Genomic DNA, 26,052 nt, shown 5'->3' on the forward strand with positions numbered 1-26,052 from the left:
TCTTTTTGATTTTTTTATTCTTAAAAATATTTGATCTTTGATCTATTTTTGTTTTCAATAACGTTATCAAAGACAATTGCCATGTTACTTGCATTACTGTCCTTCACCAGTTTCCCCAAGAAGCAATAACATCATGAAGCATAGTTAGAAATCAAATCCAGTGAAGGTGAATACAAAAAGTAACCGTAGAGAAATTTGTTAGTAAAAACATGATTAGAAATCAAAAAAATAGTGTGCAAATCAAAGATGAGGGAAGGGGGAAAATAAGTTATAAATCAGAATGGAGAGTGAAACCAGGACAGCTACTAATCCATTTCTTCAAATGAATATTGCTCATCTCTATTGATGCAAGCCAATTGGCCATGAGTATACAAAGGACTTAACCATATACCTACTTCAACTCCAAGACCCTTCTTTATATGGGTGGCCACAGAACAATTGATAAAAGTAGACTAGAAATCGATTCCATCGGTTTGTTCAACAGGTTTACTAATAAAAGGGTAAAAACAAACTTCATAACAAAGTCAGCACCCCTGTTATTTTTGTTCATTGCAATGACAAATCCAAATGAAAACTGCAAAATAAAGTCACCTGTAAAGAAAGAAGAGTCAGCAATGAACCTGAGTAAACTAAGCAAATGTTCTGATAAATAAAGGCCAGTTAAAAGATCAAAGAGCTAGATAAATATTCACAGTGGGTAGCTTTATATACAAAGGGGATGGTAAACTGGATTGCATCATCAGCTATACAAAAAAGAGAGATTAACTTTCAACTCCTACCAGCAGAGTTTTTTCTTCTTTTTTTTTTTTTTTTTCCATTTTTTAGGATACTTTATTATATATAGCTATAGATATAGATATATGTACACTTAGTTTCTTCCATCATGTCCATCTACCTGAAGCAGGATCAGGAAGGAGGTGGTGAACAAATGGTGGTTTCTGGTAACATGGCTACTGTCACTATGAAGTATTCACAACCAATTGGTAGACCATATGGATTTGAAGTTAATCCTGAATTCAAGGACAACCGACTGGTCCCCGTGTCAGAAGTCAGATAATCTATCGGATCCCCTCTACCATGCTCAGCCTGAATTGAAGGAGGCAATGGCCTCACAGTTTGCCGTTCAATATGCACAATCTGCCCAATGATGTAGCTGGGTCGCCTTGAGAGATGGTCTGCAAACAAGGCCACAGACTCCGTAGATAGATAATAGTTAGAGCAGTTTCTGTTGATCGCCTCATAATGGCCAGCTGAATTCAACACAAACGCAGCAATCTCGTGGACTTCAAAACGGCCAAATGAGATTCTTTCCTTGTTTGCCTGATGTAAGATTACCAAATTGTCAGAAAGAGAGAGAAACAGAAGGAAAAACTAAACAGGCTCTGTAATAAAGCATTTTAAGTCCAGAACAAGAGGAACACTTATTCATATGTGAGACATGTACAAAACTATAACACAGTTAATTGGTGGAGCCAGCCAGAACAAGTCCACTTTCTTGTTTTTACAGTCAAATGAGCATATTAAGGTACAGTTTTCAAGCAATTTTCCTATAAAGGTGGATGTAGTTAGAAGTTGGCCAACTTTTAAAGAGGTGAACCATCACAGGATCATGCTGGCCTACATATATAAGATACAAAGATTTGGTCTAGTTACAACCACAGATCCACCACCACCGGTTTAGCTACTACACCATACCAATCATAAATGGTCAGAACACCATAAACAGGTTGAGAATAGTTTACCTGCTTGTCAAGTTGATGCTTTGTGTATAATGTTTTAACTAATTCTTTCTTTTCTTCCAACTCCTTCATAAGTTGTTTATTTCCAGCTTCAAACTTTGAACTCCTGTCAAGCAGCTCAGCACGTTGCCTTGACAAAATACCAACTTTATCAGCAAGGGTTCGGATGCACTGTCGGAACTCAACAATGCCATCATCTTCATTGTCATGGATGGAGCTGAAAATTTACATAGGAAGATAATCAATCCAACATCATCCTTATTATCAATATTGCAGCTATAACATTACAAATAAAAGAACTGCAATTCAATCAACAGAATATCAATATACCCATATTGCAACTGCTTAAACTTTCTCCTATCTGCTTTTCTGACATAATGCTGATAAAAAGATATAACACAAAAGCTCTGATTAAAAGAGCTTCTTAACGCTAAAAGCAACACTTGAAAAACACAAGTTTTAAAAATGTTTGGGTAAAACTCTTGATCACAGGTTACACACTTTTGAAGGTGATTTATTTGTGTTTTAGAGAAGTCCTCAAAATCAATGGGGGAATCCAAGGGTTAACTATTTGATTTTCCCACCAGAAGCAAAGAAGGATTATATTAGCCCTTACAGATGCACAAGGAAATGAAAAGGAATATACCTATGCATCCATGACTGACCCAAGTGGGCTCCCATTTGATGGCATGCATAGTGAACCACTTTTGATGGGATTTAGCTCAACTGACTCGGTAAGGATGCTGGGAGACAGCACAAATTTGGCCAAAATGCTCAAACACAGCCATGCACAACCCTTATATTTTGACACCAGTTGTTTTACACCCTTTCTACAAAAGAGAGAGTACACAACCAGAAGGAAGATTTTCTAGGTAAGCAGTTAATTTTTTTTATTAGATTGTACACCTCATGTGTTATTTCTATGTCATCCCTTTCTATGAAAGATAAAAGAGAGCACAACAAGGGGGTAGATTTTCCAGGTAAGCAGAGAGACAATGTTGGGAAAAGTTTCTTTGGGCGACCTTACAACTCCTTGATTCTCCTTTCTTCTTCTTTTTGGTTTAGGTTTAGATTGTATGCTCCATGAGTTATTTCAATGTTGCTTCCCTTTTATTTATTTTTCTTCCTTTTCTTTTCTTTTGTGCATGTGTATAGCTTATGAAAAAGAAGTGCAGCTGGGAAAAATAAAGAGTGCACAACCAGGAGGTAGATTTTCTAGGTAAACAGAGAGCCCATACCGGGAGAAGTTTCTACAGGTGACCTTATGACTCTTTGATTCTTTTTTTTCTTTTTTCTTTTTTTTCTTTTTTTTTGGTTTAGAATGTATGCTTCATGTGTTATTCCTATCCATCTTCCTTTATATTCCTCCTTTTTTTCTTTTCTTCTTGTGTGTGTGTTTGTAGCTTAAGATAAAGAGAGCACAAACAGGAGGTAGATTTTCTAGGTAAGCAGAGAGCCAATATTGAGAGAAGTTTCTTTGGCTGACCTTATGTAGCTTAAGGATTCCACATCCTTCTCCCTGTTGTAACCATGTTACGACATATAGGTGTGATACCAACTCCTAGAAAGGAAGCATTGTTCAGTTGAACCTCATTTATCAGTATGATCACAATCTAGCCTCATGGATAGCCTTGGCTAACAGCTAGGCTTAGGACAGTTACAAGTTCAGCAACAGAATCATGTGACACAATTTTGAAGTCTTATCTCCCCTAAATAAACTGCTACAACCTAGAAAGGAATACCTATCAAGCATGTCCAACTTGGCCTTGAAAAGAAATTTTAAAAACCTTCCAACCTAGTTAAATAGGAAGGAAATCCAGCTCAAAGTGAATCCTAACATTCAACAATAATATCAATGGTAATAACAATAAAGAAAAAGCAAATAAATATAAATATAAGCATTCAGCTAACAGAAAACAGATGAACCTCTAGGTTTTCAGCTCAAAGTGGATGTATCATCTTTGTACAAGACTAATTGTAAATATGCTGACTAATATGTACTATAAGTTGACTAGGCAGATAACCCAAAAATTGAATATTAAACTGAAAAACTGAAACTAATAAAAAGAATTTTTGCATTCAACTTTTATTTTGAGAAAAACAAATTTTAAGCTCTGCTAAAACCTCAATACTTCTTAGAGTTTGTTTCTGCTTTATTTATGAAAGATTAGAATGAGCAATGAAGGATATGTTCCTCGTGGCATTGTTTCTGTGGTCTAGTAGTGTTAAAGGAATCAACAATATTTCTTTTCTCTACTTTGTATATAGTCTGGGATCTGATAATTAGGACCTAGTTTCTTTTTGTTTTTGTTTTGTTGGGTCTGGGCACCACCTAACATAATTCTCATCTAGTACTGCTGTGCTCCCTTTTCTTTGGGTGGAATCTTACTGAAATTCTTATTTGCCTCACAAAAAAAGTAGGGCCATTTTCGCTTTGTAAGAAAATATGAAATTTCTCTCCCTAGAAAGTAAATCCATGTAAAAGAAACCTCTTTTTGATGAGTGAACAGAAAGATTTTACAGACAGAAACAAAGAAACTATACACCCAAGTACACAGCATACAATGGGTACCAAAAGACTTTTCTAGAAATAGAGAACACCAAAAAAACCAATGTCTTAAAAGGCTAAAGGCATTTTTAAGGCATTTTGCCCAAATGAGGCAAGGTGTAAGCCTCGAAGAAGAACAAGGCATAAGCCTCAACTTTCAAAACAAATAAATAAAAAGAATAGAAAGTTCTAAAAAAAGAGAAAAAAAATACTAACAAAATCATTTGAAAATTGAATAATAAGAAAACCATACAATTCATAATAACCAAATTAATTATTTATCATTGTCAATAGTTTCTAATTTACTCCCTCTTTTTCTCTTTTAAAATCCAACTCCCTCTCTCTCTCATGACTTTACTAAATGATCTTCAGCACTACTATCACTATCACTATTAGGATCTTCGAAGAAAACATAATCATATCTAATTGTTATATTTTATATATATATAAGTAAAAAAGATAAAAAAATTTAATAACGAACAAAGATACTTTGCACCAAGGTACATAGGGACATGTACAAAGGATATTAAAACACCTAGAAGGGAGAGGAGAACCAAAAAACGACGACTCCTTCTCTCACCAAGAAGCCACCTAATCAACAAAATAAATAAGAGACATTGAGCCTACTTTTATGTACATGCTACCCCATGACATAAGATTACTAAGGAAAGTATTTTAGTACTTGAACTGGCTGCTCCTTGCTTTTGAACACTCTTAACTGTTATATTATCTTCTACATCAGTGTTAATGTCTATGCATTCTTCTTCTTCACCCATCAACTATAGTGGTCAAAACTTTTATCTATCAATAAATGAAATTAATTATATATGAATTTATCCATTACAGTGGCCAACAACTCCTTTATGTCTTCTTCTCAGTCTCTTCAGTCCCTCTCCATGTAATTTATAAAAGGTTTAATCTTAGTCCTAAACCAAAGACAAAACTCACAAATTTATATGAAAACCTCACAAAAACACAATTCATTATAACCAATGAATATTGAGACTTAAACATCTTATCTAATAAAATATATATATATAAAGCTTATAAAGACCCTAAACCCATTAAAACCCTTTGAATCAACAACCTTGAGGCTACAACCTCAAGGTTATGAGCCTAAATCGGGTGAGGCTTAAGCCTCAACAACCTATATTGCAGCTATAGCCTCAAGGCTAATTTGCATAACCTCGTAGAGGCCTTATTAGTCTTGTAAAACACTACAAGAAACTATTGTCTCCCTTAAAAAATCTCACCCAATCTACAAAATCGGTTAAAGGCATTGACCCTTCTTCTATGTACATGCTAACCCATAACACAGGACTTCTAAGGAAAGAGCACTTCAATGATTGAACCAGCTAGTCCTCATTTTCAAATATTCTATGATTCTTTACCTTCCAAATTCGTTTTTTTTTTTTTTAGAAAAAAAAAAGGCATAAAAGAGTGACTCTTTAAATATTCTTGTATTTGCTTCCCACAAAGAGTCATACCAACTTTAAAGAATCTTCAACCATACAGGGTAGGACCCAAATGACACATAATAAAGAGAAAAACAACTACCAATTGTGGCACAATGAATGATGATGTGATCAATTGATTCCTTTTCACTTTACAAAAAAGACATCCATTTGTTAACAACCACCCCTCTTCTGAAGAAGATCCAAAGTAACATATTTCCTCAATAGCTTCTTGAGCAAAAAAAACTTCACTTTAAATAATTAAACTAGACCTATGAATTCAAAATGATACACACTTGGAAAGAAATTAAACACCCGAGTTGTAGGACAGAATATAAAGATTTGACCAGAAAAACATCATTCCCATCCACTAGTCTTCCCTTCCCTCTTCACAGACCTTCAAGTCTCTACTTTGCCTAGCTCCCATTCATTCAAATTTCAAAAGAAACAAGGATTCAAATGGCATCCCTCACCTAAATTGTCCCAAATGTCTATCACCCAAGTCTCTTTTGACAATGTGAAGGCATACAAAGAGGTGAAAGATGCATATAAGGGTTCATCCCTATACTACGTATCCTTCCAAAACTTCACCTTCCTCATATTTTCCACCTCAAAGGATACACTACTACTAAAAAAGTCTCAACCCTTTTTGATAGCTTTCCACAACTCAACTCTATACCCTTCTCTTGATTTGCAAGAACTCCAACTTTTTTTTTTGATAGGTAAACTTTGCAAGAACTCCAACTTGCTTTTTCCTCTTCACACTTTCATGTGTAACTTGTTTCCAAAGTGCTTCTCCTTCAGAAGCACATCTCCAATACCACTTTCAAAGAAGCACCCTATTAAGTAAAGAAAGGCATTCAATACCCAAGCCACCCTTACTCGTTTCCCTCCAAACAATCAATCATTTCACAAAATGCATCTTTTCCTCCCCAAACTTGTCTCCTTATAGAGTCTCTTTGAATCTTCACAAGCCTCAATCTAACCTTTCTAAGAATATTGAACAAGGAGATAAAACAAATAGACAAACTTGATACGGTGCTTTGAATCATAAAAAGTTTCCTCCCCTTCGAAATAAATCATCTTTTCCACATCAATGGCCTTCAACTGAACCTTTGTCCCACACTATCCTAAACTAATTCTATTATTAAAGGAGCCCCCAAGGGAAAACCTAAGTAGACGGAAGCTCCCCAACCCTGCATCCTAACTCTTACGCCAATTCCTCCACATTAGCCACCCTTCATATTTAGATCAATTCACTTTTATCTAGATTTATTTTCAACCCCAAAATAGCTTGAAACCACATGAGCAATCAACTTAAATGAGTCATTTGACCTTGTGAAGCCTCACAAAAAAACAAAGGTATCACCAACACATGACAGATGGGACCACATAAAAGAAAACTATTAGATACAAGTTTGAAGGGTTTTTACTCTTGTTGCTTGGTTATGAAAGTGAACTTTGTATCTTTATTCTATAGTTCTCTTGTTAAAATAGGTAATTGAAGGAAATTTATAGTTCTTCTAGCTTTCTTATCAAACAAGTGATATAAGGAAAATAAAGGGGATGATCTCTTAGTACGTCAATATACGAAAAAGAACAAGGCAATCACTTAATATGTCCATAAAGACATCACACATGTGATTATGGTCTACAATCCATAAAGGTATATAGTTATACTAGTGCTTGCTCATAGTTTCCTTTTGGTTATATTGGTTAGTGACGTGTCAACCCTCTCAAAAAATGGTTTTGGCTTTTTTTTAAAGGCAATGATGTAATTTTATCAATAAGTGCCATAGAAAATGTATACCTTGAACATCAAAAGAAGGCACCAAATGAAACATTAAAAGATGGCACCAAAATGAGAGAACAAAAAGCAACACCCTCCCTTAATGCGGACCTAACCAATCAAGGGAATCAATTAAAGGCATTATGCCTTCACTTATGTACAACTTTACCCACAAACAAAAATTAATAAGGACAAGGCTATTTAGAACATGGATAGACTGCACCTCATTCTCAAATGACCTAGGATGTCTCTTTTTCCAAATTGCCCAAAAGATGTATAAAGGAATGGTTGTCTAAACCTTCAAACACCTTTTGCTAACAAAGGATCCATGTCACCGTAACAAAGTCTCTCATTGTGGCCAATAACACCCAAGGAACACCAAACAAAGAGTAGAGCAACTGCCAAAGAACTCTTGCCTTAGAATAGTGAAGATTGAAGAAGAATGTGATCAATTTACTTTTCTTCAACTTTGCATAGGAAGCATCTATTAACCAACATCCACCCTCTTCTCTAAAGTTGATCAAGAGTCAAAACCTTTCCCCAACAAGCTTCCCATGCAAAGATACTAACTTTAAATAGAACCTATGGATTCCAAATGACTCCTTCCGGAAAAGAATTGAACTCCCTGGCTCCAAGGAAAAATGAAGAGACTTCATTGAGAATCTATGATTCCACCCAAATCTGTCTACACTACCTTGACTTCCTCCTCTCTATTCACTATCTTACCTTGTAGTCTGAATAAAAATCGTTTTACATTATCTAGCTCCCAATCATTAAGACGTCTAGAAAAACAATGGTTCCAATGACCTCTCCCCTATCTAGTTCCACAAATGTCACCCAAGCCTCTTTTGTTAAGGTTAAAGCATGCAAATATGGAAAAGAAACACAAAATGACTCATCCTGATACCAACTCGTTTTCCAAAAGTTCACCCTCCTCTCATTGCCCACAAAAAAAAAAAAAAAAAAGCTACTGTTTAGGTGTCCCAATCCTTCTTGATAGGATATGTTAGAACTTGGAACTTTTGGTATCAACATTTTTTTTAAAAAAAATTTAACAGGAATTTGGTATTGAGATTTTATGAAAAACCATGCATTATAATGTCATATTTGGTGAATTTGATTTCAAGAGAACTCTAGAATTCAATGTTTATTTATATTTGATAAATGATATTTAATCAATGCTTATGTTTAAGTTTTGCACTTACTACCTTTTATGGAATTAGGTATGTTATCTATCAAGAAAAAAAAAAGAAAAAGAAAAAAGAAATTACTTACCATACACAAATCCTATTACACACACACACACACACACACACATATATATATATAAAAATACATATACAAGTGTAAGTGTATATGTATGCATGTATCTATCTATATATTTCATCTATTTCTTGATATGTAAAAGAAAGTCAATAAACACAAATAAAGAATCGGGAAGACAATGGCCTATCAAAAGTTCATATGAACATCTAATAAAACTCAACACTAGCACCACCAAAAAAAAGGACAAATACAAACCTATAAGGAATTTATTATTTTGCCTAGACACAACAGTGTTATATGTTTTGCACTTCCATCAAATTTGTCATGATCCTCAAAGAATGAAGAATTTAAAAATGAATAAGTTTCTAAATAATTTTTACTGTAATTTATTTTTAATATAGTTAACCAAACAAGATAATTTTGAATTTTCCTACTTTTCCTCCTTTCCTTTTATTTCCATGATCCAAATAAAGCTTTAAGCTTAGGTAGCAAGACTTCTAATATAACTAGATTTTCCTTTTTGTCAAAAATATTCTCATGCGTAGAATCAATGTGAAATTTTTTAACATTATAAAATAAGGCTCCCAAAACAAGGAAAAACAGATGAAATATTATTCAAACAGCAGATGCTAATATGGTAAGGCAAACATTAAACTACTATTTGCCAACTAACTTACTTGGTCAAAGATTGTGCTAAAGCACGCAAGGAATCAGCAAAACCAACCACTCCAACTGAAGCATTGACACAGCTCCGAAGTCTTTCAAAAAGACCACGCATTTTCACAGCAGAGGCACGCAATGCACTATACTCCGAGGCCCTCCGGTCAGCAGCACAGAGGTGAGTCTGAGCTTCCTCTCTTGCTTCATGTAGACAATTCTCCAAGTGAGCACAATTCATCTGTTAACAGAGTGTCCACAGAGAGAAGAGAAAGTGGAAAAAAGTCAGAATTCAAACATGTCTGTGATGATAAAATCAAACTAATGCTGCCAAAGACAAGCAACTAACGCTGTATAACCATAATTATCAGCATCATCCAAAATTCAACAACCCAAGAGGGCATATTATTCATATCAGTCTTACTGGTTGATTGATCAAATTAAAGTGACAACTTAACCGACTAAATATGTGGTAAAGAATACAGAGATGGTGATATAAACAGATTCTGTGCATATGTATGAATATAAATTATGGGTTATTAAGAGGAATGACCAACAAAATTGGAAGTTTCAATCAGAGTCCTTTCTTCCATCACCAGTCATATTAGAGTTCAAAATACATAAACAAACAGTTTGATGTCAGAAGGTAAAATTTGTCAGTGGACGAACAAAACACTAACAAAGATATTAACAAACAATATGTTAATACAATTTGTGCTTATTTATCAAAAAAAAATATAACCATAGCATTATTATCTAGATTACAAGATCTTATATAGAAGTATACCATACTCAGAAAATTCATGTGCCCAGGAGTTTAATCTAAACATGATATTATAATGAATATGAACCCACTACTACTTTCTATCATATCCATTTAATCCCACTACTAAAATTCCTATTATTAATCAAAACACAAGTGCTTTTAAGCATTCACATCATGAGTGATTCGAAATTTTTAAAAACATAAAATTATTTACAAAGATATCACTACGGAACTCAAGAATTTCCCTTTAAGCAACCAAATGCCAATTGACACTTCCGCAATAGATGTTGAATTAATGAGCATGAAGAAATTCAAACATAAAAAATCAATGAAGGTTGGAAAAATAGGTCTAGCACATAGTCTGCTTCAAAGAGTTGAATTGTTTCACAAGTGCAATTAATCTTGCATCTGAAATGTGCTGGTTTAAGAAAATTCACAGTAGTGAATCATAAAAGGATTCTTTTGATGATGGCTTAGGTTGTTTTGATATGTCAAATAACCGGTGTCATTGCCTTTCAATTTTACTTGAATGGGAGACACAATCATACTTTATTAAGGAGGGTAATCACAATGGTTGTTTTTGTGGTGGTGCTCAATGAAAGCAAGTATAAGAGGCAAAACAGGGATCTAAAACTTGAAGAGTTTTAGTATAGAGTCCAAGGGTTGGTTTGAGGAAGCAATCTTGTTTGAAAGTTTAATGGTTGAAACTCTATTTGGATTGGCTTACCAGGAGCCAAAAGCATTCTTTTGGCTCAATAAGAGTTTTCGAGTGTGTTTGAGTAATTTTACTGGGTCATTTTACCAGAAGAGCTTCTAACTTAAAAAAGAGTTTACTATGAAAGCAAGGACAAACTATTATTTGTGGCCGCCCCTTTTTTTAGCTTATGCAGAAAGTTTTTTATTCAACGAAGCGTTCATAATACCAAGATTGTCATTAAGAAAATTATGGCTTTGGCTTCAGCTTTAAATTCTAGCCAAAGCTAAAAACAAAAAGCAATAGAATTGAAGCTGAAGAACTAAAACAAAAAACTTGGTTCATATTAAGTTAACAGTCTCTTCTTCACAGTGAAGCTCTTCTATTCTTCCTCAAAGAAAGAAGGGAGAAAAATATAAGTAAAAAGAAAAAGCTAACAGTTCTTAAGGCACCATTTAAACTCACTACAAATTATTCTTCTTCTTTTGTATTTTTTGTTGGGGGAAAAAATTCATACCTGCATGAAGTATTTTCATTTAAAATTTGTTATCCAAAAATCTCTCCCCCATTCTAAATGTTAGGATTCCCTCAATTAAAGGTATTTAAGAGCACTCTTGTGATTGCTTGCGCTTCATAAGTCGTTCACAGTCCAAACTTCAATAGGATATGGCTGATAAACCATTAAACCTTGAGCATTTCAAAGATAAACCTTTCGTAGTTAACTTCTAGTAGGCTCACCATCAAAGATATACTTGGTCATGATTTAGCAACTAGTTTATCAAGCTCCAACAGATATAGATAGGTTTTGACCAAATCATACTTACATGCCAAGCTCCAGACTAAGTTTTGTATACCAAAGAAGTAGCATGTTCCAGGTAAGATAGCAAAGCAACCTAAATAAAGGAAGTCAAGACCAGAAGCAGGATCAAGTGATGGCATCTTTATGCAACAAATTACACAAAAAAGAGCCACTCTAACAATCCAGAATATGAATGTTAAGATTGTATAACAAGCAATTCAGGACATGCAGATGAGAAAAGGATCAATTTCAAGACAGGAATCACATCAAACAACTAGGGAAAAAAAATAATATATCGGATGAGCTTTCTACAACAAAGTTGTGGACTAAGTACGAAGAAATTACCAAAGTGCTTCTTTAAAGATAGCAATTAAATTTTTTTGTCTAAAAATGCATTATTTAAATTTCAAATTTCAGAAAATAAGAAAATAATTATTGGCAGAGCCTGTGAAAATACCAAAGAAGAAAACAATTACCTACAGTGACCTGGTTGGCAGGAATTTTCTAAACCCACAGAACTCAAAAAATGCATAAATTAAATATTTTAAAATTTTAAAATGAATTGCCCAAAGCATGAAAATAATTACTTATCACCCAATGAAACAAAGCATTATGCTCTTCACTTCCATCCAATAGTACCTGAGATTCATCAAGGAGTTTCCGACTATTCTCCAACTCCCTGCTTAGCATGGCAACCTCCTCCACTGCAGCTTTAAGTTTAGCTTCAGTTTCATCCAATTGGTTGGTCTTTTCTGCAAGTTTACTTTGCAATTCCAGTACAACATCGTTGCTAATTTTAGAATTCATGTCCGGTTCAACTGATCTATCACAAGGTAAGACATTCAGTGGCTCAGGTGTGCTTTCAGCAGTGAAACTGTTGGTCAGCGCCATACCTAATTGTTCCACCATCTTATCTTTTCCATCTTTATCACTGACTTGCAATTCTTCAAGATGTGGTTCCAGCATTGAAGAATCCAACTGAGGATTTATCATGCCAGAGGAATCAGCCATGTTCTCATCCAAGCCTTCCCGGGATTTGCCTGTTTGCCTAGGGAAAATCCCTAATTTTGCATCTAAAGAATTAGAGGCACAAGAGACCTCATCCATAGGTTCAGTGGTAGATATGTAAGGCATGTGGCCTTCACCATCACCAGATATTTCTGACTTACAGTCATCAGCCTTTGCAGCCAAAAGGGCAAAATCAGATGCATCTTTATTACCTGAAAGCTTCTGACTTTGCAAATATTGATCAGACAGCTTCTGCTCCAGTTCTTGAATACGTTTCTCATAAGACACACATTGTATTTGCTTCATCCTTAGCATAGATTCGAGATGTTTCCCATACTCATCTTTCAGATGCAAAGCTTCAGCCGTCTTATCTGCAGCACTCTTCAATAAATGATCCCGCTTACTATCATCAAGAGAATCATATTCAACTTCAAGGCCAAAGGAACAAATCGAGGCTATCGCAGAAGCAAGTTCAGCCTTCAGTTTTGCATTCTCAACTTCCAATTTGCTGGTACCAACAATCTCTACCAACTCACATCCATCAAGCAGCTCCTCTGAGTCATACTTCTCAAGGGCATCCACAGTGTTCTCTTCAGCTTCAGCTGAATGAGACATTGAAAATGAGCCTTTTGAGGTGGTACTACCATGCCTCTCAATCTTAGAAGGCAGTCCTGCTAAATACTCAGGCGCATATCGGTCAAGGTTTGAAATGTCAATATCAAGCAAACTAGTGTCAAAAGGAGCTAAGTTGACATCACATTGGTTAGGAGTATCATTCAATCCCATGGATGCTAGTATATCCCTAGGTATGTATGGATTATGTGCTTTCACAAACTCCTCCCGTCTCCTAACCTCAGCTTCCCTCTTTGTTGCAAGCTTTTCAGCTAATTGTCCAGCCATGCCCATGTAAAGCTTCATAGAAGCCTTTCTTCTCACTACTTCTGCGAGGCAGGCTCTGTATGCAGGGCCAATCCCACGGACTAATTTTAAGTCTGCAAACAAAGTATCTTGGCGTGCCATTGCCTCCTTAAAAACGGGAAATTGATACCGAGTGTCTTTGATGATGTAAGAAACATATGTTACCCTTTGCATGTAATTATGCACAAAATTGTTCATTTCATTCTTCTTATCAATGCAAAAGTCAAGTAGCTTGGAAATTGAATGGTCACAAGCCTGCATTTTAGGTAGGTGATTCTTGTCATGGACATCATACATAGGACCCAAGGCAGAAACTGCATCATGAGGACGAAGAGAAGAGGATAATTGGCAGGTCACAGAGTCATGCACAAGTTTCTTCACTGTACTGACATCCTTACTGCATGAATATGCATGGAAATTTTTTGTTAGTCATATTAAACAATAGAACTAAACAGCACCTCAAGGAAAAAATATAAATAGTATAAATCAAGAAGTACAGCAGATGATGATGCATGGCACTGTTGATTTCCGGAATCTTGTGAACATCAAACCTTATTAACCCAAAGATGAGATGAGAAAGACTAACTGCAAAGGTTAGAAAGATATGATCTTAAAATTCTGCATTCTTTAAAACCACTCCAGAATATTCCTAACAAATTGACCACAACCCATCATTATTATCACTTTTTTTTTTCATGCAGGACAAGCAAAAGCGTGAATCCATATACCATATGAAAAAAAAGGTACACAAATGTATTCCAACTCCAATGTATCATGTGGAAATAAGATAAGTAAGCATTAGCTTAAACAATTTTACCAAAATCATAAATGTAAGAAGGCTATCACCAACATAAACAATTTGGCAACCAAAAACAAAGTATTAAACCCTATTTTTCAGATGTGAGATGGATGATGTACTAAGTTTTAGCTTGATGTATAGTAAGGTTGAAAAAGTTTTTTGAAGAACTGTTTGTTATTGCTTCTCAAACATGCTTGAGTGTCAGACCTTTAAGAGGGTGTGTCATCGGGGTCATTTGTTCCCTCATTTCCAAATAAGCTTTCCTGACAATGGTTTATGGTTTTCTTCGGTATATCCAATCAGTAGTTGTGAAAGAAGGATGTTTTGATATGTTGGTCAAAAGTTAAGTTTCTTCTTCCCGACTGTGTTTGATATTGCCTCTAGTAGAACGCTCTGAGTGGTTGATCCCGGGGAGGGTTTAGGTGACAATTGTCATTGGCATCCTCAATTTCAAAGAAACTTCTTCGATTGGGTGTTGGGGATGGAGCAAGCTTTTTTAAGTGCATCCAAGGGGTGTTTCTAAGAGAAAGCTATTTTCTTGAGATGGAGGTTATCCAAGAATGGCAAATTTCCTATCAAATCTTTCTATGGCTTCCAAAGTCCAGAGTTACAAGGCAGCTTCCTTGCTCAAGAGATTTCGATTCCACCACTGTTTTCTAAAATGAGCTTCTTTGCTTGGAGGCAACTTGGGAAAAAATTAAAACAGGGACCAACCTAAAAAGGAAGCTGGCCATTACCTAGTAGAGCTTGCCTCCGCAAGGAGGAGGAATAATATTCTAATCATTTCTTGATCCATCATGGGATGGCGGCGCTCTCACTGTTTGGGTTGTAATAGGTTTACCCTCAATCAATTAAGGAACTTTTTTGAGGTTGGTGCCAATTAACAGGCTCTAGGACAAAGTTATGGAGGATTGTGCCTCTCCATCTTGTGCTCAATCTGTAAGAGTGTAATAGAAGATGCTTTGAGGATTTGGAGTGGTCGGAGGTGATGATGAAGTTAAACTTTGCCTATTTTTTGTGCCCTTAGTCTACTTTTCTTCTATATTGGGTTTTTAGCCCTCTTTTGATTTCATTGTTTCTTTAGGTGTAAATTGAGGTAGCAGTTTCATAGCTTTGGTATATTTCTTTTTCTTTTTAATAGATGAGAAGATATATATATATATATATATATATATATTAAAAAGGGCCGTCAAAAGAGCCTTGGTACTCATTTTATACCTCCTATGTACATGGGTAGTGCTCCCTCTTTTCCAAAGTGTTATCTAATATAAGCAAGTTTGATGTTGCAAGGTTCTTTTCTAGCAAGGGAGATTTGGCATCTTTTTTTGTCCATTTAAAAAGCCAATTTCTTTGCTTAGGACGTAGGTGGACAAAAATTCTTACAAGGCCTTAGCTTAGGGGTGCAACTCACATGGATTGGGTTAGGTTGATGATTAACCCAAGCTCAACCCGTATTTGAAACTCATTCACCCTAAGTCCAACCCAACAAAGGTTCAACGCAAACTGTTCAACCCAAGCTTATTTTTCTACAGTCAATTTCAAATCGGTCAGACTCAAGTTAGTGATTATATATTTGGATTGGTCCAATTAATAGACGTTATATAAGCAAAGCATCTAGTTTACCAATCAACCTATATTTAATAAATAAAAAACTATTAGTAACATTCATTAACTCGAATTTTAGAACATTGGCAAATCAATGTCAATAAGTAAATTTATAACATTCATTTGCTTAATCAATCCAATAGCCACAAATCTATGCTACAATCAACAAAATGACTCAAAAGCTCTAAAATCACAAAAAAATAATTAAAAAAAATGAAGATGAAAAAATGAAAAAAAACAAATAAAAAATAAATAAAAATATTTTTCAAGCAATTTCCAAATCAACAATCAAATTATGAATAAAAGTTATATTTTTTACATATTTCACGATGAAATTTCAATTCTTATTTAAACAACTCATCAAAATTAGAAGAAAAAGTGATTTCTCAAATATGCTTCTCAAAATAACTTAAAAGTTCATAATCAATCTCTCACATGATAGTAAAATTACATTAAAAAGTAAAACCAAACAAAAAAAAAAAAAAACTAATTGTTAGTGACACCAAAATAACCAAAATCTTTATAGAGTATTAATTAATCCTCAATATTGCTTCAATCCCAAACATTGAAAACAATAAATATATCTTAATATAAATGAAGCAAGTATTAGTATGATACTATTGAATTTTATATATTTATATACATATATATTTCCAATTTAAATTTTATGTAAATATAGAATCAAGCTTGTGCTAGGCTCAAGTTGCTCGAGCCCTCTAACCCAAGCCTAAACAAATTTAATTCGGGTTGACATTTTTTACCCAAACTCAACCCAAATTATAAATTAAGTTGCACAAGCCTATAAAAACTCAAGTTAGGTATACGTTGCCTTTGGTTGTACCCGCCTAAGTTGCAGTCTCACGTTAGCTTACAAGAAATTGTCAATCTTTCACTATTGGTGAATAATTAACCATATCCTCATTCATTATGGGTCAACATGCAGCTAGTGTTCTTTGTTATTCTCAATGTTCAGGATTTTTCAATGCTTTTCTAGATTTTAAAAGATTATTGATGGAGCGGAGGTGGAGCCTCATATGGAATTTGAAGATTCTTGAGGCTTTCTGATGCAATATAGAAAGTAAAATGCAAGGAGAGCATAATTGAAAGGACCCTAGGAATCACTCCTAGAAATAGACTTCACCCCCAAGTACTCTTTGTGTCACACAAAGAAAATAGTGGTTGCTGGAATGGAGCAAACGTGGAGCCTCATATGGAATTTGAAGATTCTTGGGGCTTCAACTAACTAGATCAGTCAACAAAGGAATGCTAGGAGTGCAGAAGAAACTACAGATCGATTGCAATATATAGCCACATCAACTAACTCGATCAGTCAACAAAGGAATGCTATGAGTGCAGAAGAAACTTTGGGGAATCATATCAATTAAACGAAAAAGCAAGGAATAATAATAGTATAATAAAATCAACAGAACCTAACCTCAGAGACTGCATTATACTCTTCTGTTCATTTATGTATCGCTGGTGCTCCTTGATCATCAATTCTAAATTGGTGGTATGCAACGAAGTTTTGCTGGAAAGCAAATCATCGACCTTGCGCTTCACATCACTATACATCTGCTTAAATTGTGAAACCTTAGTCTCAAACTGCCTGTGGGAGCTGCTACAGTTCTCCATCCACTTCCTCAAGTTCTCTTCTTTCACAAAATCCAGTAAGCACTTGCGATTAGCTGTCTGTAGAGCAGGATGAAGCTTGCAAGATCTCAGTTTATCTATATCCCTCCCAAAATTCATCAAAAGATCAGAATGGATACGGTGCTGCTGTGAGTAAAACTTCATGAAATCCACAAAATTTTGGTGCACCATCCTATAGAATTGTTCCAAATTAGCCCTTGCAATCTCCAGTGCCCTCTCTTGCACCCCTTGCTCTCTCCAAAGCCTCTGACAGTTCTCATATTTTACTACGGTGCAGCTGTAAATTGCTCGCCCTCTGTGGAAATGGTACCTGAATTGTCGCTCATAAGATGGTAAAGCCTTTAGAGCAGGGTCCGAAGCATCATCCAACAGATGGGGGTTGTGGGAGGAGGATGGTAATAGTGGTTCAACGATTTCAAGGATGTCAACCAGCTCTGGTTCAGGAGGTGGTGAATTAGCTTGCAATCTTGCTTTATTATACACAAAAACTTCTCCATTATCTGATGGAAGATTGTAAGCTGAAAGCTGCCGGGGCGGCTCAAGTTTCCATTCCAAAGACAGCAGAAGCTGGTCGTTGCTGTTGATCCCTGCAACGGATGCAATGAGTTGTTGGACCACCTCCACTGGCGTAGATTCATTGCAATCAAGCTCATAAGAGTGTCCATTCTGAGCAATACGAACAAAAAGCTTAGCCCCTTGAACCAAATCTCCTTCATTATTCGAACTCATTTTATCAATAGCCCAGAAATACCACCCAGCACACAGAAAGGAATTTCAAAGCCAAATCCTGAAATTCTTCAGCAGAACGATCCAATTCAACAACAGGCAAAGAACCCTCAACCCAATTGAGACGTTCCCAATTCTAGAACTTAAACCTTGATAAAAAAAAAATAAAAAATAAAAAACCCCTATCAACTCAGGCCCACCACTGAAATCAGCAAATACAGCACAATTTCCAAAGACCCACAAATATATCATCAATAAAAACCCTAATCACCTCCGACCCACCATAGAAATCTGCAAAAACAGAACAGTTCTCCACATACCCACTAAATATTTCACCCAACCCTAAACCTCAATCCTTCAAAATTCTTAATGAACTCCGACCCGACACAGAGGTTCAAAAACCCACCCTATTTACAACAGACCCACCAAAAAAATTCACCAATAAAACCCCAATTATCTACGTCTCACCATCTAAATACACCCACGAAAGCTAAACCCCCAAACAATACGAGCCAATCAGTCCCCCAGATTGAAAACGACAACCCCACATACACAAAACTCAAAAAGAGAACATTGAACCATAACAAACAAGAGGGTTCCAGAGGAGATTCTTGAAGCAAATGCGGAGATAATCAGAAGCAAAATGAATAGAGAAAGAAACGATTACGTAAGGAGATAGATCTACTAGAATTTCACGAAACCCCAACAAAAAATTCTTTAGTTATTGTAATCTACGTACGCTTTCTTGTTCCTCAGCACCTTCACCAATTTTTTTTTTTTCCTTTTTTTTTCCCTTCCCTTTTTCTATGTTGTTTTTTCCTTTCTTTTTCAGCACAGAGAACCTTCTGCCAGAAGTCACCACTAACCACCGCTTGCAGAAGATCTCTCTCCACAACTAGTTTGGAAGAAGAGAAAGTTTATCAGCTTTATATATATAAAACTAAAAATAAATAACATTATTTTTATTATAACTAAATAAATAAAATAAATATTTTATTTAAATAGTACTATATCAGAGACCAACTCAATTTTTTTCTCTTTCTTCTTTTCTTTTTTTAAGTGTTGTTGATTGTTGATAATGGGATTAATTTCAATCCAAAATTTGGTAAGATTAGGTAAGTTTGATTTTAATTAAATTCGATTTTTAAATTTTAAATTTTAAGTAAATTAAATATATGAGATCTACCTCTGATCTTATAAATTTATTGTGTATTTATAAAATAAAATACAAATATCCTAAAATAAATAGGTAAAGATTTGAGGTTCAATATTTGGTTATCATTGAAAAAGTAAAACTTTTTCTGATAACTATATTTTAAAACAGTTTCAAAATTTTGTTTTATGATATTTTATAGAACAAAAATACGTTGAAAAACCTAAATAATTTTAATATTTTTAAATATATTTTAAAAATAAATTATATGCATGATACTTTATTTTTAATCATTCAACACATTTGTATGATTGTTTTTTAAAAAAGGTTTAAGAAAACAAATGAAAACAATTAAAAAATTATTCTCTAAAAATACTTTATTTTTATTTATAATAACGAAAAATATGCAACATTTTTTTGTTATCGAATGTTTTTTTCTTTTTTAGTTTTTTTCTTTTTGTTTTGGAGAATTGATACTTTTTTAAAAAATAGTTATCAAATAGACCTTAATGTCCTATTTGTTAACTGTTTTAAAAAATAATTATAAAAAATAGTTTTTTTAAACTGTTATTTAATGTTTTGTAAAACGAAATTTTATTTGGAAACCTGAAATGTTTTTAACATATTTTTAAATATGTTATAAAAATAAAATTAATACCGTTGCTTTATTTTTTATCATTTTACATACTTATATAATTATGTTTTTAAATGGTCATAAAAAAATGTGAAAACAATAAAAAATAATTAAAATATATTTTATGAAAACACCATATTTTCTATTTTAATAATAGAAAACATAAAACAATTTTCTCATTATCAAACTTGTTTTTTTTTTTTTTTTGAAGAACAAAAAATTATTCTTAAAAATAATTGCAAAATAGATCCTAAATTTCTTTGAGTTTTTATTTCATAGAGCATGTTAGGTTATTTTAACAATGACCAAAAAAATTAAAAAACGAAAATAAAAAGTGCTCCATTCCTTCTTTTACTCATTGATATTATTAAATTATTCTTTTTCCAATAATTAAAAAAAAATTAAATACAATTTGTTATATAATGGAGGTTTGGCATTATAATTAAAGGGAAATTAAGAGCCATTTGATAATAAAAATAATTTAAATCATATTTTTAACACAATTTTAAATATTATTTGTCAAAATATTTTTGAGGAGCATTTATTAAAAAAAAAGTTAAAAATATTTTTTTTTTCATGTTTTAAAATGTAACCACCAAAAGATGGGCATCCTTATTATTTTCATTTAAAAAATCTTTTTTTTTTTTTTTTTCAATTTTACAACCAAACCAATTACTCTATCAATTATTCCTTAATAATTCAAGTTTCAAAATAATCAATTAGTACAGAGTAAAGGATATGTACAAGGTATAATAAAAGTTTAACATTATTGCCCCTTCATTATGATTAATCATGCAAATAAAAATATATTTTTTTCATGATATTTCTACTAGTAATAATAGACAGAGATGGGTTGGAACAAGTACAAATTAAACCAGAATAAAATTATTGTGAATTCTAAAAAAGTATTTTTTTTAAATGCATATGAATTGGACATAATTCTTCTTGTAAGTTGTTTTTTATGCTTCAAGAGTAATGGTAAATAATTTTAAATTCTTTTGTTTGATTTTAGGTGAAATAAAAATTAAAAGGAAAATAAAATATGAGGTGTGGTAGTGGGGCGGGTTTTTTGCGTTCGTCCTAGATCGGGTATTATCTGTTCCACTTGATTATATATATATATATATATATATATATATATATATATATATATATATATATATATATATATATATATATATATATATTTAAATAAAAAATAATTTAATTTATTGTTTTGTTTTTCAACGCATATAAAATTTTAAAAATATTTATCATAAAAATAATTTATAAAGATTAATAATACTTATTTATAAATTATATTTTATTTTTATATAATTTAAATTAATTTAAAACAAAATTTTGGAAAAAAAAAAAGGTGGATCAAGATAGGTGATCCGTCTAATTCTCATCCCTAAATTTCTCATTTTGATCAAACTTCAAAAACAAAATTACATAAAATTTTGATTTGACTTAAAATATATCATTATCTGTATTATCTTTTTTCCTTTCATATATCTTCATTCAAATTTTTTCATTTATCATGAACTCATTGTGGTAATTTTATTTCTCTAAATAAATTTAAGGTTTAATTTTCACTTATTCTTTTATTTTTCATGAATTCACTATCTTAATTATATTTTTGCCTTTTATTTATTTATTTTTAATTTAACTTGTTGTAGCTTAAATATGTTTCTTAACTTTCTTTTAAGGTCTTCTTATTTTTATATATTTTTTAAATTTATTTTATGAAATGACAATAATGGGTTCTATAAATTGTTTAAATCATTTACATATTCATTATTTTCTCATTTTATTTAAATAGAATAATAGATATCATATCCTCCTTAGAATTACATCTGGTAATTTCTAGAAGTTAAATTGATTTCTTCAAATAGAGTAAATAAAAAAAATTTAAAATAATTGAAAATAAATATAAATCATCATTCACATGGAAATCCATCATCAAATTTAAAAAATAAAAAAAATAAAAAAATCTAATCCCACTAGTTTACAAATGAGGTAGAACTACCATAAATATATATGGTATGCATACTCTTCCAAGTCGAACACTATGTTCTAAATATATATATTTCTTCAAGGCAATAATTATAATATTTAAAATTGACCCATGAATCCAAAAATACCAAACACTTTTATAATTAGTATTTCTTTCACCTTTTGAGTAGGAATGACAAAGAGGCGGATTCGGGACGGGTCGCCTCATCACAACCCTGTCTCATTTATTCAAAACAATTCTCATCCCCGTCTTATTTAAAAAATTAAACGGGGTAGGGCGAGTATGATAAATTCTCATACCGCCGCCCCCTTTAACTTTTTTTTGAATTATAATTTTTTTAAAAAATTACTTTAAAATTTTTTAATTGTATTAAAATAAATATATTTTATAAATAATTAAATTAATATACTTTTTATAACTTATTTTATTATTATCTATATATTAAAAATAGTTAAATTTAAATTTAAATTAAATTAATTTTAAAATTTAAATTAAATTAATTTTAAATTTTAAATTAAAATTAATTTTATATATAATCAGGGCAAGGTGGACGAGACAATACCTAAACCCCACCCGGGTTTTAAAAAAAATCCCAAACCTATTTATTAAAATTTAATCCCATCCCATTAGGGGCATGACGGGACAGGTACCCAAAAAAACTCATCACATTGTCATCCCTAATTTTAAGATGTATTTGTTGATTTCAAAACAAAAGAAATTGACAACACTACAACTTGCTATCCTTATTGATTAAATATTTTAGGATATTGTATTTCTACATGCCATTGATGTCAATATGGAAATATATAAAAAAAAAAATGAATTATACTTGGAAGAAAAATTTAAGACTAATGTGACTGAAAAAGAATTATATAATTTTAGAGGAATGGCAATAGAAGAAGTACATTCTTCAAATGATGTATTAGTGTATTAGGTTAGATAGTTGAAGTTGACAATGTTGTTTTGTACATTCTTGGATTCGACTCTACATATTTCTTGAAATTTTAAAAACTCAAAATTATGACAAAAATTAATTCAAGGGATAAATTAGGTAATGATAGTTGAGTTATTTTGAGTGCAATGACATGAATTGTAAACCAGTAAACTTATGAGTATGAAAATCAAATTTAAAAAGAAGAATTATAAAAGAACGGAAATGGCTCATTAGGAGGCTCAAATGCCCTTAATGAGTGCTAAAGCGCTCCATTTGCATAATTTTGAAATTTATATAAGTTTTCAAATATATTTATCTCTAGCCTTGATTTTCAAAATTGAAGTTATTTTCTTATAAATATGTCTTTTGATTTGCTATTTGCTATTTGGTAAATTTATTTGTTTAATATTTTATAATTAGTTGTATTAAGAGTTTGCTTTGCTGTGTTTTTTAAAAAATATTTAAAAATAATAATTAAGAATCCGTTTGATAATAATTTTAGGAAACATTTTCAACATTTTTAATACTTGAAAAATTTTATCATTTGAAATATTAAAAATGTTTTTTTAGAATTACTAACAAATACACTCTAAATGTTTAACAAAATTTATAAAATGTTGTTTAAATTTTAAAAAATCATTTGGGAGCACACTAAATAGACAATTCTTCTAAAAATACTATCAAACACACATTTAATTTTTTGTAATTATTGAATTTATTATACAATCTATTAACCTATGTTTTTTTTTACTTATATAGAGTTTCTGAATGACTTTATTGATGGCTTTCCATGATAGTCCATATTCAATGTGGGATTTATTATTTATGTTTTTTATTAATTGAGTACATGTGATAAGAACATACAAAAATTTTGGACTAATTCACCCCTTCTAATTAAGTTCCATGATATACCTTTCCATCCTAATTATAAAGCTTTTAGCAGCAATTATTCTAAAAAATTGAACAAAGAATCATAGAAGGTGTAGAACCAAAAAAACAAAATAGAAGTATTGATAGAGTAGATAATGAGGTTTCTTGCCATGAATTTACGGTAAAAAATCAATATTTTTTTTATTATATTTGGTTCTCGAAAAATATTATGATTTTTTTTATTTGATTGTCTTATAAAAAATATAAAAGAAAATAAAATATAATTAAAACTAAGTAAAAACTTATGTATTTCAAAATTATTTAATTTTTATATCGACGAGTTAAAATAAATAAAATGAATTTAAAGTAAAAAATAAAAATAACTTCTCAACTTTTGATCTATTTTTTATTTTCCTTTATTTTTTTTCCATCTATTTTCCTTTATATTTTTTTTTCACTTACATTTTCTTGAAAATCAAATATAGCATTTATATTTTATAAAGAAAAACCAATATTTTATTTTAAAGCTATTAATTCTAATTTTAATTGTACTTTTAGGTTATGTTTGGTTCTAAAAAATTTAAGGGAAAATATAAGAGAAAGAAAATACAAAGAAAAATAGAAGGAAATAAAATAAAAAATTAAATTAAAAGTCAATTAATTATTTTTTTGTTACTTCAAACTCATTTTATTTATTTTAATTCATCAATATAAAGATTAAAGATTTAAAAATATATAACTTTTTAATTAGTTTTAATTATATTTTATTTTTTTTATTTTTTTTATAGAAGAAACAAATATAAAAAAAAAAAATCATTTTTCTTCGTATTTTTTTTTCTTAGTATTTTCCGAAACCAAACCTAACCTTAATATTTTTATTTTTTATTTTATTCTCCCATCAACAAACAACAACGAAAACGATGTTGATGCTTTGATATTTCTAGAAGACTGAATATCGTTTTGATGTTTATGTTTTTGGTCTGCAGCTGGCTGTCGGCAGCAGGGTGTTAGAGAAACGGAGGAACAAATAATTCAATCTGGACTCGGGAAATGCTTAGGCCGTTGCGTGATGGAATTGGAAAATGCTAATAGCAAGAAATTGCGACTTCATCCATATGTTTCCGGGGATTAGGCCAAAAAAACAGGACTATAAATATAATATTAAATATTTATGATGTCATCAGTTTAATCCTGATCCGACACTATCACTATTCAACCACCCTAATACTAAATTTTATCAGTTAAATCACTATTTCAATTTATTACTACCTTTATTTAAGAGTTTTGACTTAATTATCGCTTTAATCATTGAATTATGAATTAATAATTTTTTTTATTTTTATAAATTCAAAATATTGATAACCATCATAAATTTTTTTTTCTTTTTATTTACAAATTCAAGAATTCAGGATGAAAAACTTACAAATTTTAAATTTATTCCAAAGATCTCGTATATATCTCGTGTTTGATTATTCATATTTTTATACACTTATCCAAAATAAATTTAGGAAACTATAATTTAGTTTTTTCAATCACACAAAAAAAAAAAGACAAAAATATAAAGCTTTTTTTATAATATTTTTTCAAAAATAGTATTCAAAAATCTTTTTTTTTTTAAATAAATTTTAATTTTCTTCAAGAAAATGCCAAAAACAATTTTCTCTACTCGTTCTATGAAAAAAATCATTTTCAGTATGAGAAAAAAATTTCTCTGTTTGTTCTTCCTGAAAGTATTTTGTGAAAAAAAACCACTGCCTCTTAGAGAATCCCGTGTGATTAATTTTGGTCCCAATAGAAATTGACGAAGCAATTTGTTAGAAAATGAGAAAAGGAAAGAATATAAGGAGGCAGCCACATGATAATGAAAGCATGCGGGAAATTTGACGACCCATTCACAGCAGCACCTACACCACCACTCCATTAGTCCATATTGTTTGGAGGCCAAGAAAATTACTTGGACTTGTACACGGGTTGACCACTCTAGACGATGGTTTCTGGGCAGTTCCTCTGGCTGCCCCTCCACTTGGTCCTCATCGGCTGCCCC

The 26,052-nt window shown here is 31.9% G+C and overlaps 1 protein-coding gene across 2 annotated transcripts; it reads right to left on the reverse strand.

The window, feature by feature from the left end:
• Positions 1-313: 313 nt before the first annotated feature.
• On the reverse strand, positions 314-19,328 carry LOC100267388 (autophagy-related protein 11). Of its 2 annotated transcripts, XM_019223044.2 has the most exons (6): positions 17,478-19,328; positions 12,352-14,035; positions 9,474-9,694; positions 1,743-1,956; positions 896-1,320; positions 314-591 (listed from the first exon to the last, which is right to left on the reverse strand). In XM_019223044.2, exons 1-5 carry the CDS (start codon positions 18,419-18,421, stop codon positions 907-909), a joined length of 3,477 nt encoding a protein of 1,158 aa, XP_019078589.1. In that variant the 5' UTR covers positions 18,422-19,328; the 3' UTR covers positions 314-591; positions 896-906. The 2 variants fall into 2 exon arrangements, with proteins under 2 accessions (XP_019078589.1, XP_002273616.1); XM_002273580.4 differs by lacking the exon at positions 314-591 and having other exon boundaries at positions 616-1,320.
• Positions 19,329-26,052: the final 6,724 nt, after the last annotated feature.

This window comes from Vitis vinifera, chromosome 11, assembly GCF_030704535.1.
Source record: "Vitis vinifera cultivar Pinot Noir 40024 chromosome 11, ASM3070453v1".
NCBI classification, from domain to species: domain Eukaryota; kingdom Viridiplantae; phylum Streptophyta; class Magnoliopsida; order Vitales; family Vitaceae; genus Vitis; species Vitis vinifera.